This window comes from Coloeus monedula (assembly GCF_965178545.1).
Source record: "Coloeus monedula genome assembly, chromosome: 23".
Lineage (NCBI taxonomy): Eukaryota > Metazoa > Chordata > Aves > Passeriformes > Corvidae > Coloeus > Coloeus monedula.
In genome coordinates, this window is record NC_138803.1 from 2,370,434 (window position 1) to 2,387,954 (window position 17,521).

At 55.4% G+C, this 17,521-nt stretch overlaps 1 protein-coding gene across 1 annotated transcript in view; it reads right to left on the minus strand.

The window, feature by feature from the left end:
• The window catches only part of CACNA1S (calcium voltage-gated channel subunit alpha1 S), a 45,616-nt gene extending 30,598 nt beyond the window's left edge, over positions 1-15,018 (minus strand). Inside the window, exons 1-5 of the mRNA XM_082296239.1 lie at positions 14,744-15,018; positions 10,591-10,696; positions 1,432-1,571; positions 797-930; positions 70-222 (exon numbers count right to left, since the gene is read on the minus strand). Coding sequence (XP_082152365.1) covers positions 70-222; positions 797-930; positions 1,432-1,571; positions 10,591-10,696; positions 14,744-14,904 — 694 coding nt within the window. The 5' untranslated portion in view covers positions 14,905-15,018. The remainder of the gene's footprint in view (positions 1-69; positions 223-796; positions 931-1,431; positions 1,572-10,590; positions 10,697-14,743) is intronic.
• Positions 15,019-17,521: the final 2,503 nt, after the last annotated feature.

The window sequence follows — 17,521 nt, forward strand, 5'->3', positions numbered from 1 at the left end:
AATCCCTGTGGTCTCACAGCAGCCACACAGAGACGCCTCTGCTGCATCTCTCCTCCCACCACACTCTACCTGTCCCAAGGTAGTAGCAGGTCTTGTGCATCCGGCCCTTGAAGAGCTCCTGCCCGACGATGGCGTAGATGATGATCATGAAGAGGACCAGCAAGGCGATGTGGAGCAGGGGCACCATGGCCTTGATGATGGAGTTCAGGACGACCTGAAGGCCTGCACAAAGATGAAGGGAGAGGAGGTCAACCACTTCCTAAACAGCTTTGGGTGCACCTTGCATCCCTGCCAGCCCACCAACAAGCAGCCTTTGAAATGCCCCTTGCCAAGGGAAGAGGGGCACAGGTGGGGCGGGACTGAAATCTCTGAAGCAGGAAATCCTTTCTTCTACCCACCATGAAAGCACGTGGAAGAGCACAACAGAGCCAGGCAGTGCTGAAGGCTGCTTCATGCCCCTCCCTTTGTTCTGGTGCTCTCATCCTGGCTGTATTCACAGCAGTTACGGAAGAACAAGATCCCTGCTCTGAGAAATTCGAGCGAGATCCTGGCCACACAAAGGCACTGACGCTGAGCCCTGGAGGCAGCCACATGTGTGCCAACCTGCAGATCCCCAGGGCTGACAACTACCACCTGGAGGAACAAGCAAGGACCTGTGCCTCCTTTACACCTACTTTGTGGCTGGGCTTGATCCAGCAGCAACAAGAAACCCGTCCCATGGCTCCCCACCCTGGCCAGGCCCAGAGGTCCCGTCCAGCCACCAGCCCTTCCTGACAGCAGGGCACCCAGCACCCACTCGGCACTCCGGACACCAGGCGCAGGGGTCTCAGCACACGGAACGCTCGCAGGGCCTTCACGTCAAAGCCGCCTTTTCCCCCCGAAGGCCCTCCCTGCTTCACGTTGACCTGCTCCAGGGTCATGGTGATGAGCCTGAAAGAGCCAGGGCATAGGGAGGGAAGGAGGAGAAGCAGAAGGAAGGACAAGGAAAAAGAGAAGAGCATGAGAATGGAGACCAAGGAATCTGAGCTAAGGATTCAGAGCTCTGCAGGCAGAAAAGCGAGGCCAGGACTGCCAGCTGTGCTCAGCCTCACCCAGGGGGCAGCTCTTGGCAAGTCCAGCTCCTGGGCACGGCTCCACTGCTGACAGCCTGGGACCTCCCACCCTGTGTGCAAACCCTGGAGGACCCCATGCCACCCCCTTTCTCCAGGGGACCTAAGAAGCATGAAGGAGTCAAGACAGGAAGAAACAGGAGTGAGAGAGGGTCCCAGTGGATGTCAGAGCAGGAAAAGGGAGCTCATGGGAGAAGGCCATGAACTTAGTCAAGGAGTTATCCCCAAACACATTGCAATCACCAGAAAAACCAGTCCCTGACTGGCTGTGGAACAGGCCTGGCACAAGCTGAACAGCAGCAGCCTTCCCACTTTTCCTTACCCTAGAGTCACAATGGAAAAGTCGAGCACATTCCAGCCATTCCGGAGATAGGCATCCGTGTGGAAAAGAAAGCCGTAGGCAATTATCTTGAGCATCGCCTCAATGGCAAAGAAGATGAGGAAGGCATATTCGATCTTCTCCTGGGGATTGCAAAGGCAAGCAGGAGAGAATGCTTCATCAGACCAGACTGTCACCTCCCCTGGTGTCCTCACCGTGCACAGTCACCCCCTGTGACTCCGGCTCAGTCCCTGCTGCCACCCCATCTGTACCCCCCTACACACCCCAACCAGCACCCTGGGGACAAGGGGTGGCATGCTGAGCCACCACATGCAGCTCTCTGGCCTGCAGCATGCCCCTCCCATCCCTTTAACAGCCCCTGCCAGGACCCTGCCCTGAGCCTATTCCTACAAACTGTTCCAGTAAAGCCACCTAAAGGTGCCTGGCCCAGGGCACTGCTCCTCTGTGCCTCTCCTCCCTGCTGCTCATCTTTCATTCCCTCACAGCCTTCCTCCTACAGGCAGCACTGACCTCACCTTCTCATCCTCTCCAGCTGAGGGCTTGCTGGGTCTGTCCTGGAGACCCTGCACAGCCACTGTGGGACAAGCCAGCTGTATCAGGCATTCCCTTTTGCCTGGGATGATAAGGAAGCTCCCAGGGAATAGAGGCCTTGGGCTCAAGACCTCCTGCCTAATGCCAGACATTTGCCTGGGAAAGTGACCTGCTAGAAACGGGCCCGGGGCTCACTGGGCAGAGGTGCTGCACCCCCTCCCAGGCAGGAGCTGGCACCCCACTGCAGGGGCTTGGCACAGCCCTGCAGCTGCAGGGCCAGGATGGCTCATCTGTTCCTGGAGCACAGCCAAGAGCTGCCTGTGCCCAGCTGGCTCTGCCCATCACTGCCATCCCTGCCCTTGTTGCCCATGTCCCTTCCAGACTGGGATTAGAAGCCTTCTGAAGCAGCCAGGTGGATGGGGCTTTTTATATTCCTGGTGTTCCCCGGTCTCTCTCCTCAGCCTATATCCCTTGAAGGGCAAAGAGCATCCCTGCTTGGGATCTCCAGGGAATTGCCCTCAGAAAGGCACAAACCTCTCTCTGAGACCAAACTGGGAGTGGGTCTCCACTGGGGAATGCTGTAGTGCTGTGAGCACACCTTCCTCCTAGGGTCCCCATGCCCTGCCAAATGGAAAATCCTCTCCTTTTACAAAGCCAGGGCCAGAGCCCAAGACAGAAGCATTGATCACTCAGTTACCATGTCCAAAAGCAGTGACCATGCTGTGACCCCAGGTGACTGTCACCCACACAATGCCAGTTTCTTGTTGGCTCTGAGGGCAGAGATCTTGGCATTGCCTCTGTCTTCAAGGTTTTAGCTATGGCAACTCAACACTGCTCACCTCCCACCCTTAGGGGACAAATGCCCCCTGGACTGTCCCCCAAAGCCTGTCCTTGCTAATCCCATGCATATAAAACTGCCATGGGGATCATTTCAGGTACAGAGGGGCTGCAGAGCCATGCCAGCAGCCAGTGGTGTGGTGGGGTGTCCCCCCAGCTGCAGAGGAAAAGCAGGAAAGCCCACTGCAAGCTACAGCAGCCCTGCAGCTGCTGAGGCTGGTGAGTGTCAGGATCCAGCCTGGAGCAGGATGCAACTGCTGAGGCTGATGTCAGGATCCAGCACTGCAAAAAGTCAATTCCATGCCCTGATTTTCCAGCAGAACAGACTCAGGCTCCAGGGTCTCTCACAAGAAGGGATCTCCCTCTGAAAACCCCTTGCCCAGAATCAAAAGGTGACTTGCTCTTCCTCAGAGCTCCCTTTGAGAAGCCCACAGCAGATGAATGGTGCTTTGGACAGCTTCAAGGGTATTTGCTCACCAGGTCCAGCCGGTGAGCAGCAAGGTTCAAACCTGGGCCAAGGAAGAGGCAGCAGGCAGCCCCCTGCTCCCAGCCACCCTCCCCCAGCCTGGGAGGGACAGAACAGCAAATTCCAGCTTCTCTGGGCAGCCTGTGCCAGGGCCTCACCACCCTTAGTGTATTACATTTTTTTCTTATAACTAATCTAAATCTACCCTCTTTCAGTTTAAAACCATCACCCTCTGTCCTACTGCAACACACCCTGCTATAAAGTTTGTCTCAATCTTTCTTACAAGCCCTCTCCAAGTACTGGAAGGCTGCAATGAGGCCTCAGAGCCTCCTCTTCTCCAGGTGAACACCCCCAGCTCTCCCAGCCTGGCTCCAGAGCAGAGGGGCTCCAGGCTTAGAGCATCTTTGTGGCCTTCTCTGGACCTGCTCCAACAGGTCCAGGTCCTTCCCGTGCTGGGAGCCCAGGGCTGGAGGCAGCTCTGCAGGTGGGGTCTCAGCTGAGCAGGGCACAGGGGCAGAATCCCCACCAGTACCTGCATCCCCTCCCTGCTGTGGGGGTGAGCCCGGGCCATGGGTGGCTTTTTGGGCTGTGATCAAGTACAGTACTGGCAATTAAACTTACATGGCTACAATGCAGCAGCCTAAGCCAGGGCAAACTTAGTGCAGCCTCCAAAGACCAGCAGGAAGAAGCTGTAGGATATTTCATCCTGGCAGACTTCACACCAGGTCAGGGACCACACGTCCCGCACTGGTGCAGACCCCACTTCCTGTGCCCAGGCTGGTTTGAGAAGAAATCACCCAGTGCTTCCTCCAGCCCTGGTGCTGCCCAGGCTGCAGGTCAGCACAGGGACTGCACTCACGGCCCAGTCGCCACCCCGTGCCCATGCCATGAGGGCCACACCGCACAGCCTGCACGTGCCATGGACAGACACAGCTCTGCTGGCTTCACTGAAGCCCTGGCCAGCTTCTGGCAGCTGGGGACCCACACTCTGTGCCACTGCCACCCACTGTCCCCTCCTCACCCCAGAACTCAGGGCTGGCTCCCCACTGAGGGATGCTTAGGGCAGGGCACAGGGCTGTCTGGCACAGCTGGCATTGGGGGTGTGAAGAGCCAAAAAGCCACTAGGAAGAGATACAGGTCTCTGTAACACTCTGGGCACACAGGAACCGCACCCATGGTGCTGGATGAGCCGTGGGCATCAGGGTGACAGTGTGCACCACGCTGATGTGACACAACATCACAGACACAGCCCCAGCCTGCTCAGCATCGTCAGCTCCCAGTCCCAGCAGCCACACGGGACTCTGGAACGAGCCCCACCTTTGTGTCCCTTGATGCCTTAGGTTTTGACTTTTATATTTTTCAAATCCTGTACTGCCCAGTGTGTAACTCTGAAGTTTCTTGCAGCCTGTTCACTTCTGCTCTCTCGTGCTGGGTAGACATAACAAAGCCTCTCCAGGCCTGCTCTTCAAGGACACCCAGACCATCCTAGGCCCAAAAAGTATAAACTAAAAGCCTCTAAAGGGGGGGTAAGCTTGGGGAAATAACATCATTAACTGAAGCTTTAATTGGAGAATTAACCCTGCTATGCAAATGAACCAAACCTATAAAAGTGTGAAGAACTCATGACCTGTCGTCCATCTCGGGGTCCATTTTGAGAATGGCCTCTGGCTCCCCAGGGGTACCTTTGAAGGCCTTTCAAATAAATACCTGCCTTTATTCCCTTACTCCTGTCTAGTCTCTGTTTTTAGGTGGCCTCTTAAGGCATCACCTGGGGCCCTCTCCCAGGGAGCAGGGGAAGCAGGGTCTGAATGGAGTCTCCCAGCTGGGCAAAGTGGGGCATAGGTGGTGAGGGCACAGCATGACCACAGGTGGAGTTACCCCTGCTATATCCACCTGCAACAAGACCTCACAGCCCTCACACTTCCCATTGACTCCTCCAAACTGTCTCCAGCTCTCTGCCCTTCTCCATGCCTTTTGCTCCTGTGCCATCAGCCCTGCACCTCCCCCTGAGCCTCCCAGTCCCAGCTGGGCCCTGCTCCCCTTCTCCCCTGCAGCTCCAGCCCACCCTAACAGAAACATTTTTTGGAGGTACAGCAATGGGTTGACCAGGACACAGGCACGGGATGCCAGCACCAGGACATGCAGGACAGGGAGCTGCGCTGCTCAAGTCTTTCCAAGCCCTTTGTAACCATAAAACATCTGTAAAGGTGCTCCCCAGAGGCTTGCAGCAACCATCCTCTGCAAAACAGAGCAGCTCAGAGTCCTTCTCCTATTCCCCGAATGGAGGTGAACGAAACCCTGCGGATGTGGGACAGAGAAGGGGACAGGACAGGTAATGCATGGAAATACATTTACAGCAATCTCACAGGATCCCCTTCCTTTGGAAAACAAGATGAAAGTGAGAGCTGGAGCCAAGGAAGTCTCCCCTGAGCGGTGGGAAACCCTGGCACCCAGCTTGGGAAGGGCACAGTGGAAGGCAGGCGGGGTTTGGGACTGCTGCAGACCACAGCCAGGATGAGACATCAAGAGAAACACTTCTGCTCTCCACAATGGCCTCTGTCACAGCACAGGAAGTACTTGGGATGGGAAGATGTGCAGGAAAGAATTTGAGAGAATTTTTGAATTGTTTGCACAGATTTTTTAGAGCGGGTAGTTGGAGCAGATCATCTCCAGAGGTCACTCCACCCCTAGCTGCTCTGCAATGCTGTGACTTGCCTGCCACATTCTCCAGCCACAGCTCCTCCTTTCCCACAAACAAGAGACACACCAGGGCTGCAGACACAGGAACCAGGAAAGCCATAACCCCCCTACAGCAGCTCTGAGAGCTCAGAGTGGACAGGTCCTACAAGTTGTTCTCCACTGCATCTCCCTCGCTGGCTATCCAGAGCTCCTCACTGCCTCACGTCACACCAGCTGTCCCACAACTATTCCCACGTCTGTGAGACACCTTGGTGGCATTCCCGAGGCTTCTCCCTGCACTAGATGTCTTAGGTCTGCTTGGTTTGAAAAGGCTTTGGTGGGTGCTACCAGCTCAGTCACCAAAACCAGATGGATTTGACTGCAGTATGAACAAGGGCTCAGTGGTGCCTGTCAGACCCAGGGCATGGAGAGCCCAGCTGGAAGAACAGAAATCTCAAGAAGCTGCAGCCAACCCAGCCTCCTCCAGGGCTGGGAGCAGAGGGGCAGCAAGGTCCTTTCCAAGGAAGCCTTGCTGTGGAGCTGAGGACCACAGGGCAAGGAGGCTGTGGTGTTGTGAGTGACACTCAGGATGAGCAGTGAACTCTGGAGGGTGAGATGAGAGGGGCCCGGCCCATCTGCCTACCCAAAACCCCAGGGTGACCACAGAGGTGGCCAAGCCACAAGCTGGGCAGGGTGCCAGCCCTTGCCAGTGGCCCCAGGCCAGAGTGAGGGGAAGGAGGGAGACAGGGGTGGCTCACACAGCTGCATGTGCACCCCTCCAGGTGCCAGCAGCAGAGCAGCAGCAGTTCCTGCAGCTCAGGCATCGAGTCTGTGCGTGCAGACATGCAGGGTGTTGCCTGTTGTCACAGCTGCTGGAAGGCTCCAGGAGATCCAGGGTGACCCCAAGCTCTAGGAAAGCCACATGCAATCACGACTCTCCAGCAGCAAGGAACCCATGCCAACCTCCAGGCACAGGCCCCAACAGCTCCTCAAAACCAGCAATGGGCCAGCAAACTGTGCTCAGGGACTGTGGGACACGAGCCAGCTGCCCAAATGCAGCTGTTCCTGTGTTCCTGGAGATGCCCATGACACAGCCCTGGGGTGACAGACATCATGCAGGACTCACAAGTAACTACAGCTCTCCAGAGCAGATGAAAAGCTGGGACTCCTGCAACTGCATCAGACGCCCATATTCCTGTCACCGAGTTGCACCTGAGGCTATGTTCAGGCTTTAAAAGCACTGAATTCCCTGACCCCAGGGCTGAGATAACAGCCCAAAATGGTGGGATTTTCAGAAGCATACTCCTCAGCATCAAACATTCATTCTGCCTGAACAGCACCTAAAGCCATCATGTGTGACACAGCAGCGTGCCTGCACAGAGGCCACTACCTGTGCTGCTTGAATTGTCTTCTTCACAGTCCGAGCTCCAGCTCTGTCCCCCACTCCCTGGGCCCCATGTCCTACCTGGTTCTCCTACAAAGCCCACAGGACTCAGGACAGCTGCTTTTTGGTGGTCTGAAAGGGTGGCCTCCCTCCAAGCAGCCACCCTTGAATCCCACTGGCAGGGAAGCACTTTGAAAAGAGAGTTGGCTTTAAACTGACAGAGAGTAGATTTAAATATTAGGAAAAAATTCTCCCCTGTGAGGGTGGGGAGGCCCTGGCACAGAGCAGCTGGGGCTGCCCCATCCCTGGAAGTGTCCAAGGCCGGGCTGGACGGGGCTTGGAGCAACCTGGGATAGTGGAAGGTGTCCCTGCCATGGCAGAGGGTGGAATGAGCCTCCTGACCCAAAACATACAACAATTCTATGATCCTATGAAAACCAGATATTTCAGTGTGTGCAGTGTGTCAAACACCACCCACTGGAACTGCAGGAATGGCTCAACTGCCCTGGGAGATGAACTGTACTCTAAATTCAGCTTTATTTCTTCTCTGCTCATAAACAGAGGTCAGGCAGCCAGGTCACACAGAGCCACCTGTATTTTCTTGAGGGAATCCCTGTGAATAACCTGCCTTGCTAAACACACTCTGAAGCTGCTTGCTCCTGGAGTAAGGTGTCCAGTGAAAAACAGTGGGATTTGAAGCTCTGGAAACTCAAGTAGAAGTCCAAATAAATGCTGTGAATTATTGAACAAGTTGAAAAGTCAAAATCCTTTCATCAGGGTTGAAGAAAATAATTTGATTCCATTAGGAAAAGATAAAAACAGGGTTAAAAAAACCCTTCTGGATCAAAAGAAATCTAATATAGAAAGAATAATAATGACATCTGCTGAAATTAAACAACTGTGCTTCTTCCAGGACAAAGCAAAATGGATTCTTAGAAAATTTATGGGTTATTTAATTTCACTATTTTCATTTTTATGGTATTGCATTTTTTCACCCCCAAAAAATGAGTGCTGATTAACCAAGCTTTCATGAGCCTAATTCTAAACCCAGTGTAAACTCTGACTGCAACTCTTCCCTGGCTGGTCCTGCAAACACAGAGTGGGGCTGCTCTCCAGGTGTTCCAACCTTGCAGGGAGGCAGTGGCAGCAGAGGTCTCCTAGGAATCCTCTCCTCCTGAGACTCTCCTTGCTGGAGAGCTTTGAAGCAGAGGGGCTGTCACTGCTCTGAGGGCCTGGGCTGCAGGAGGCTCCCTGGATGAGAGGGAACCTCACTCCTGCCTCCACAAACAACGTGGGGCAACGTCCTCACTGCCCTGACTCAGTTTCCCCTCATACATTTTGCCTTCTCAATAATTTCAACGTCTTTTTATAAACTCAACCCTCTCCAGAGAGGATTGGGTCATGAAGAGAGCCAAAAAAGGGACAGGGAGAGATGAAATGCCTCACAGCACCTCTCTGCTGCAGGAAAATGCCTCAGCAAGCCTTTCCTCACTACCTGCAGGATGCCCCAGGCGATGGGTCCCTGGCTAAATTCTCAGCTGGGTTTGCTCCTGCAAAGCCACCAGAACGTGGTGACAAAGGGACAGCCAGCAGGGATGAAAGAACAGCAGCCTGGGGCTGCCTCTGGCTCTTGATACCACGGGCTGTTGGCATGGCAACAGGCTGAAAAATCGCCCAGCAGGGTACAGCATAAGTCATCTAATGTACAATAAATAAAACCAGATGGAATTTCATTCATGCATCACTTGGTCCTTGCCCACCTGCCTCTTGCTCATGGAAGAGGTCCTTGGGCAGCTCTGGGAGCCCTGAGAGGCTGCTGCCACTTCATGCCCTTATCCCCACAGGCCGCTGGGCTTCCCCCAGCTCTGCCCTCACTGGGCTCAGCCACATCCCGAGCCCCCCCCCGAGGGAAGCCCCCATCCCCACTGGCCCTGTGGATGCTGAAAGCTTGATGCAGAGAAATTTTCCAGCTTTCTGCCAGTATCCATGTGGAAGTTTCGCTTTCACACGCACGCTAGCTGGGAAGAGTGAGAGGTTTTTGTAAACAATACTTTTATCTTGCCACCTGCAGCTTGTTATGCAGTATTGTTAGGATACTGACTGGAGAAATATTTTGAAATGGGTGTTGTAGGGTTTACCAATCATCCTGAGAGGTGGATGGTCAAAGGACAATAACCTTATGTCATTCAAGTGAACCAGGTTATAGAAACGAGTTTGGAAATTAATAAATAATCCCATCCCCTTCCTCTGGATCGAAGTATGCCGCTTTTTTCACCATCCCCGGTACAACAGCAACATGTCCCCATCTCCTGCTTCCCATGGTCAGCCTGCCCAGCTTTGCCTCTTTAACCTCTCCCCTGAGGTAACTGCACCTACCAAACCCTGCTATGCTCCCCCAGCCAGGGAAGAATCCAAAACCAGTGCAAGGGGTTGGGGAAGCTGGTCAGACCGGCCAGGAGGCTGAAGGAACACCCCAGGAACTGCCCCTCCGTGGGCATTTACCCTGAGGAGCCCTGAAACCAGCAGGAGAGAGCATTTCATTAAAAGGAGGGATTGAGACATTTTGATTCAATCACCCTCAGTCTCTCAATGGAAATCAATGTGGATTGAACCACAGCGGGGATCTGAAGAGTAGAAAGGAGTGGTAAACTAAAAATAGTGCAGACTGTTGATTTGGGTCACATCAAAACATCGTATTCCAGGAAAACTGGAGCGACCGAGGAAGAAAATGGAATGATTGGAAAGGAGTAATCTTTCTGCCTAACAGAAACAGGTTTTTTCCCCTTCTTAAATAAAAAGTAACAAAATTAAAATACAGTTTTGAAAGGAAAGGCCAGAAGAATTTACTCCAAAACACTGAAACAAACCATTTGAGCCTTTCTGGAACAGAATGTTTTCCTTTTGAAAGTGTGATTTTAAAAAATCAGTGGGATTTTTTTATTTTAATTGGCATCAATTCTTCCTTCACATGTACTTCACACACCGACCTGCTGCCTTTGACCTCAGCCCAGAGGTGGTTTCAGCCCCTCTGAAAACCCATTTAGCAGCCACTTCTTCCCATCCCTGCCTGCCTTTGACTGCAGCAGCTTTGGCTGGACCCACACTTGCCCGACTGCACCCCTGGGGCAGCAGATGCCCCCCAGAACAGGTATTGCCAGCCTGTACCCGTGTCACACCGAGCAAGCAGCTCTGCAGAGCCCTCGGCCACCCGGGGCCATGGGCAGGGGTCCCAACTGTTCCTTACCAGGCTGGAGTTGGCGATGTTGGTGTCATCTTCAGGCATGGGCAGGTAGATGGCCAGCGCAACACAGTTGGCAAAGATGGTGAGGAGGATGATGATTTCAAAGGGTCTGAGAGGAAGTGTTAAGGAGTGGAGACAGGAAAGCAAAAGCAGGTACAATCCTACCCCTGCCCTGTCCTGTCCTGCTGGGGTGTGGGTGGAGAACCAGCCCCCCACGGGGGCAGAGCACAGAGAGCAGCCAGACCTCACCTCAGCACATTCTCAGGTGCTGCAGGGCCTGGACACTCAGTGCATGGCTGCTGCAGAGGGTCAGCTGTGGCACAGGACAAAGGGACAGGAGAGCTGGTGGCTTCCCCCTCCTCATCCTTCAGTGGACCACCCTGAAGGGTCAGGACCCGTTTGCATAATGTAGGCACTGAACCTGAGCACCTGCACTCAGCATCCTCGAGGGAGACTCCTGCTGCTCAGGGCTCACAAGGGCTGTATGGCCATAGCTGGAAGGTATCCAGGGGCAAACCAGCTCATCCAGGGTCTCCTCTGGCAGAACAGCCCCAGGTGTCCTTACAGCCTCGGTGCCCCAGGACAGGCAGTGCTCCTGCGACTGTCCCCAGGAGTGCCTGGGGCTGGGAGAGAACAGAGTGCTCAGCCTAGGACTGTACCACCCCCTTTGAGAGAGAAACTGTGCTGTTTGACATCTCAGAAGGAAAGGGGTGACTTACTATTACCCCATGAAGACCCTGGGACAAGCACTCGGTCACTCCCAGGCTCCTGCTGCTGTCACTGCTCTGCTTGGACAAGCTTCAGCTATCACCTTCCTGAAGCCTCCAAAGAGCTCAAACTCTGGCTCCAGGACATCATTTGCAGCCAGGCTCTCCCTCCAGGTACCCCCACTCTCTGCTTCCCCCAGCACTCTCCCTTGAGGGCTGCCTTGGGCTCTGGTGGCCATACCAGTGTCCAGTCCAGCATCACAGAGCAAGGGGCACCTGGGCAGCATGCCATCCACAATGGCCAGCTGAGCTGGCTGAGTGCTGTCAGCTGTGTCCTGGGCTCATCACAGGCTTTTTCTCCTTTTCTGAACCTTTCTATCCATCAACCTGATGACACGTTAAAAACTGAAGTCAGCTGGAAAAGCTGCTCCCCTTTGTGGCCAGGTAATGAATGAGGCAGAGCCCAGGGGTTGGAGGCTTCCCTGCCTGCTTGGACAGAGCAAGACAAGCCCTCCTTGAAGGGTGACCTCGGCTGGAGCTCCTGTAACTGGAATCCACTTGCTGCTTGTGGTTCTGCAAGTCTGGCACAGTTATGAGGTAGAAATGCAGTGGGAATCAAACAGATTGAATCAAAATCCAGACATGAAGTGTGACCAGGTACAGTGTCTCTGCCTCCTGCCACTGACCCAGAGCATCCTCCTCATCTCCTTGTCCTGCAATTTGACTTCTTTCTCTCCAGCGTGCTCCCCCCACACAGCATCCAAGGGTCCCCACATCTCCCTTGCAGCAGGAATTAGGCCTTTGCCTCTTGCAGCTCTGTGGCCCTCCAGGGTCCCCAGACTCCTCACCCATCTGCCTTAAGTTCTCCGGGCTGCAAAATGACCTGAAATACCAGAGTGGCGTCACAAAGTGAGACACATCCCAACAACCACCAAGCTGTTGGACCGGCTGTCATGCACACAACACCCAGTAAGCTGCACAACATTCAGATTTCCTTGTTCTAATGAGCATGGGTTTTTTGAGATGAGAGCAAATTTCAGCATAAAACCCCCTCTGCCTCAAGTCAGCCTGACTTTCACCCACTCTGGGCTGAGTGGAGTGATGGCACCCACCCTTTAACTACTTGAAAAAGACCCTGGCCTGATGCCTTAGGTTTTAACCTTTATATTTTTCAAATTCTGTACTGCTTGGTGTGTGACTCTGAAGTTTCTTGTAGCCTGTTAATTTCTGCTCTCTCATGCTAGGTAGACATAACAAAGCCTCTCTGGCCCTGCTTTCCTAGGACACCAAGACTGTCCTAGGCCAAAAGTATAAACCAAAGAGCCTCAAAGGGGGGGTAAGCTGAGGGGAAAACTGAAGCTTTCATTGGAGAATTAACCCTGCTATGAAAATGAACCAAACCTATAAAAGAGTGAAGAATTCGTGACCTGGGGTCCATCTTGGGGTCCATTTTTGAGAATAGCTTCAGGCTTCCCATGGTGTACCTTTGAAGGCCTTTCAAATAAATACCTCTTATTCCCTTACTCCTGCCTAGTCTCTGTTTCTAGGAGGCCTCTTAAGGCATCAGTTCTTAGGCAGCACCAGAAAGGACATCTTAAGGCATCAGGCCCACTCCTGTGGCTCAGCTTTGTACCCTGACAGCAGCAGCTACACAGCAGTGATGGGCCCAAGGAGCAGGAATATGTACTGCCACACTGAACCCACAGCCCTGGTATCCCCACAGAAGAGGGTCACAGCTAATCTCCCCTCGGCAGCCTGCATGTCCCTGCAGACCATAATAACCCACAGGAACTGGAACGACCCGACCCTGTCACGCCTCGCATACCCTGATCCCTGAGTGAGGGCAGCCAGGTGCATCTGGGTATAAATACAGCCAGGGGCTGGAGAAACCTGACTCCCTGGATCACTTGTCCTGCACAGGTCAGAATCACCTGCACATGCCACCTTTCTGCTGGGGCACCCACTTATCCCCACCCTTCTGCCCTTCCAGAGAGCCCTGATGCAGGAAAGACCCCCCCACTGTGCTATGCATTTGCTCTGGCATGTGCTGGCCCCGGAGGAAGAACGTGTTTGAGCCTGCTGGAAGATGTAAGTCCTATTTCCAGCTCCTCCCCTGCCACTCGGGTGCACACAAGAGTTTCTTCCCTACTCAGTGCCTGTTTAAGACACAGGCACAGCTCCCTTCTGTGTGCCCACAGAACCATCTCTTGCCAGAGACACATAAAATGAGAACCCCCCAATTTTGGCTCTGCTCCCACTCCCTGAAGGGCAGAGAGTCCCTTTGCAGTACAGGAAAGAGGCCTCAAACTCAGCACCACCAGAGCTGTGAGCATGACCTCACGCCTGCCAAGGGCTCCCTGGGCTTTGGACAAAGCAGCATCTCTGGGCATGGTTTTGGTATCCCCACAGCAACACATCCAGCCTAAAGTGACCAAGCCACCTCCTAGAGTAAAGCCTGGCCAGGGCTGGGATCATCCTGCCAAGGCCAGGAATACAAAGATAAGAGAATATGAGAAAAGTTGTGGTGGAAGAACTTGATTCCATTCCCCAGTCCATCATTTTTGCTAGAGCCCAAATGTTTTGCTGAAATCAAAGTGAAATATTTCATCTCCCACTCTCCTCCTTTACATAAAATACAGGTGAACAAAGTGATAGTTCCTGGATGCATGGCAGAAACATGACTTTTTGGTATTTCTGAGCTACAGTGCCCCAGTGAAAAGGTCAAAAAGCAACACCCAAGCTACAACAGTAAGCCAAAGGCACAAAGAAAAACTATCCCTCTGAACAGTATCACCTACAAAAGCCTTCACCTGTGACAGCAGTACCAGGGAGGGATGAGAAAGGGAGCTGAGAGGACAATCATGTCAGCAAGGATTTGATGGAGCCCCCCACCAGGGCACAGCACAGCTGTGGGATCAGGCAAATGGTGATACACACAAAGAGCCATCCCAAGTGACCCACCATGGTCTCACTACCCACCCCCAAACCTCTCTCTCAGGGTGTCACCTTGTCCCCAGCCCTCACTCCCCTATCCTGACCCCACCCCCGCCCCAGGATGGGCACTGTGCCCCCTCCTGACACACCAAACCCCCTCCCCTCTCAACAGCCTGTCCCCCATTTCTCCCCAGCACAAAACACGCACAGCACATTCACTCCCACAAGTCCCTTGCCCCCAGGCTGTCCCTGCCTGTCCCTGTCCCACCCCACCAAAGGCCCCGTGGCCTGACCCGCTCCTCAGCCCCAGCTTTCCCCACCAGCCTATTCATGCCCCAGTTTGCACAGCCATTGCCTAGGCCAGGGCTCCCTGAGTGCCTCACTGCCTTTTACAGGCCTGATGAGACAGTCAGCACGAGCCTGGAACAGGCTGACAGCTCTCGTGCCCCCCAGCACCCGTGCCATGCTCACAGGCACCCACACACTGCCCCCAAGCCCCCGCAGCCAGAGGATACTTCCACTCCACGATGCTGATGCACGCCTTCCGCAGAGGGTTTTCCAGGGTTAAGCAGAACAGAGCCCTGGGTGGACGAGGAGCTATGGGTGGTACCGGCTTCTTGGACTTCTCCTTCTGTTGCCTCTTCTTCACGTCACCCTGGGGAGAAGCAGGCTCCATGGTGTTGCTCCCCTAGCTGTCTCTCCCCCTCCTCCCCTGCAGTCGAGCCCCCCTTCCCCAGGTCCCAGCCAGCTGGAGCTCCTCTGGGTCTCTGTCTGCTCCCTGCAGCAGGGGAGGTGGTGGGGGAGTGGGGGCTGGAGCCTGCGCTCGCATGTACAAACACACAAAGCACGAGTTTAAATTTAGATCCCGGCCCGACTCTGGGTGCTGTCCCAGCTCCTGAGGCAGCAGAAGGGCCCCTGCAGCTGTTCCCTCTTTACCAGCACATGGGGAGTCGGGCGAGTGCTTGGCGTGCCACTGGCTGGGCTGGGGGTGGGACAGGCTGCCCGTGCTGGGCACTGTCTCCGAAAGAGAAGCGCCTGTGTCCCAGGTCAGCTCTGTCCCCAGCGTCCCCCCTGCACTGGGAAGCAGCCTGGGGCTACCTGCATTTGCTGAATCACAGCAGGGGGAGATGGAGAAGCCAGCTCTGGCCAGTGTCCCCCCTTCATCCCATCTGCAGTTCTCTGCAGGATTTCACCATCAGCCGGTGCACACTGGTCACCTGAGCCCTGGGCCGTGTGGTACTGGGGGGCTACAGGGTCTTTGAGGCTGGGTCCATTTCACTGGCTGGAGATCCAGTCTCAGAGCTCCAGGGAATCCTGGTGAGTCCAAAAAGTGCTCAGGCTTGCTCTTCTGGAGGCACAGAGGAAACCCTTGGCTGGCACCAGTCACTCAACCACTTGCTCAGCCTTACGGAGGTAAGTCCTGCATGCAGGGTATGGAGGATGTCTGGGGATGCAGGAACCCAGCAAGGGGTTGGATTTGTGTCCTGCCAAGCCCTGCTGGCCTTGGGAAAGCCTAACTGGATGAATGGTATGGTAACTCCCGAGCTGAGGTAAGGAGAGAGGCGGGTTATCAGCACCTTCCACAGCAGGGGACTGAGGCACCAGAAGTGTTATTCATGGGGGTTTTCCTGGGGTTTTCTAGACTGTCAGCAAAATAACTGCAGAGATCTAATTGCTTACAGCAATGTCCCACAGGAAATGGTCTCCCTGTTGCACAGATGTTACAGCTGTTGTGACTGACCAGTGAGCCCCACTCCACCTCCTACACCCCAGGGTGCTGCTCCACCCACGGGACTGTGCTGCCCTGCTCGCAGCTTCGTGGGGTCATTCTGCTGGCGAGGGAAATGCTTGCCAGGAGTGCAGCCGGCTGTGCTGGGGGCCAGAAAGGAGTGATCGGGGAGCCCACGGCAGGGAGAGCAACTCCTGCAGCTGCTCCAGCCATGGTTGGTGTACTTTGGAGGAAGGTGGCCTCGACTGTAAAGGGGTTCATAGAATGCCGGAGTAGCTTGGGTTGGAAGGGACTTTGAAGATTATCTCGTCCCACCCCCCTGCCGGGGCCAAGGGCACCTTCCACTAGGGTTAAATTAGCAATCTGCCCCCTTCTACACCATTCTGTTGCATTTTGTGCAAATCAGAGTCCATTTCTGCCGCGGGGTCCAGCCTCGCCTCCGTGTGAGGCAGATCCCTCTTCTCACTTAGCCGTCATTTGCCCCCTCAACCCTAAGTGGAAGCCAGGAGCCACATTCCCGCTGCTGCCTGTGCAGAAGAGCCTGTCCAGGGACCGCAAAGCCGCGGGGCCCATCTAGTGGGGATCTCCGGGAGGAACATCTGCCTGGGACGCCCGGGGACCTCGAGGAGGAGGGGGACGGGGGCTGCGAGCGAGGAGCGGGCAGGGGCTGTGGGAGGGATCCCCGAAGCCCCTCTGGGCTCGCAGACCCCCGGAGCCGCCCCTCGCCCGGCCGGGAGCGGTTCGCACGGGGCACCCCCGGACCCGGCACGGCTCCCGCACACGCTGCAGCGCTCTGCCCGACGGAGCCGCTTCCCACCTGCTGGGCAGCGAGAGACTGCTTCCTCGTGAAACCCCCTCACAGCCCTTCTCCTCTTCCTCGCACACTTCCTGGGCCTGCACGTCCCTCTCCCGCTCCATCACCGCACTGGCACGGCCTTGGGAAGGGTCCCAAAGGGAGCTGGGCCGTGATGGGGGTCTGACTCCCGCAGGTGCCATCTCCTGCCGCCGAGCCGAGCCAAAAACTGCCGTACGCCGCTCTCCGACCCGTTCTGCCGCTCGTCCGGCGCCGCTGCCAGCCACACTCCCTCCCCATCCCCTCCCGGCTCCCTCTCCTCTCCCCGCCCCGGTCCCGGTCCCTCTGCGGCCCCGCTGCCCGCCCCTCTCCCCGCCCCGCTGCCGTCCCGGCGGTCGGTCCGGAGCTGCTGCGCTGCCGGGCGGCTCCGTGCCCGCACGGCCCCCGACTCGCTCCCGGGAGCGGAGCAGGGCCTCGGGCCTCCTTCGGGTGGGAATTCACGGGGGACAGCGAGTGCTGGTGTTTGCGGGTGGCCGCAAGCGGAGAGACGGGGCGAGATCCAGGGAGAGCTGCCGGGCAGGCGGAGAGGCTGAGCTGGCTTCTGCACACCGCGTGTGCACAGGGATCCGCACGCGTGTGTGCATGGACCTACACGCGTCTGGGGGTGTGTGTGTATTCTTCCAGTCAAGGACTGAGGGACTGGTTAGCCAGCGGAGAGCAGGATGAGGCTTTGGTGCTGCTGGTGATGTTCCTGTGAGGGCTCCATCTCTG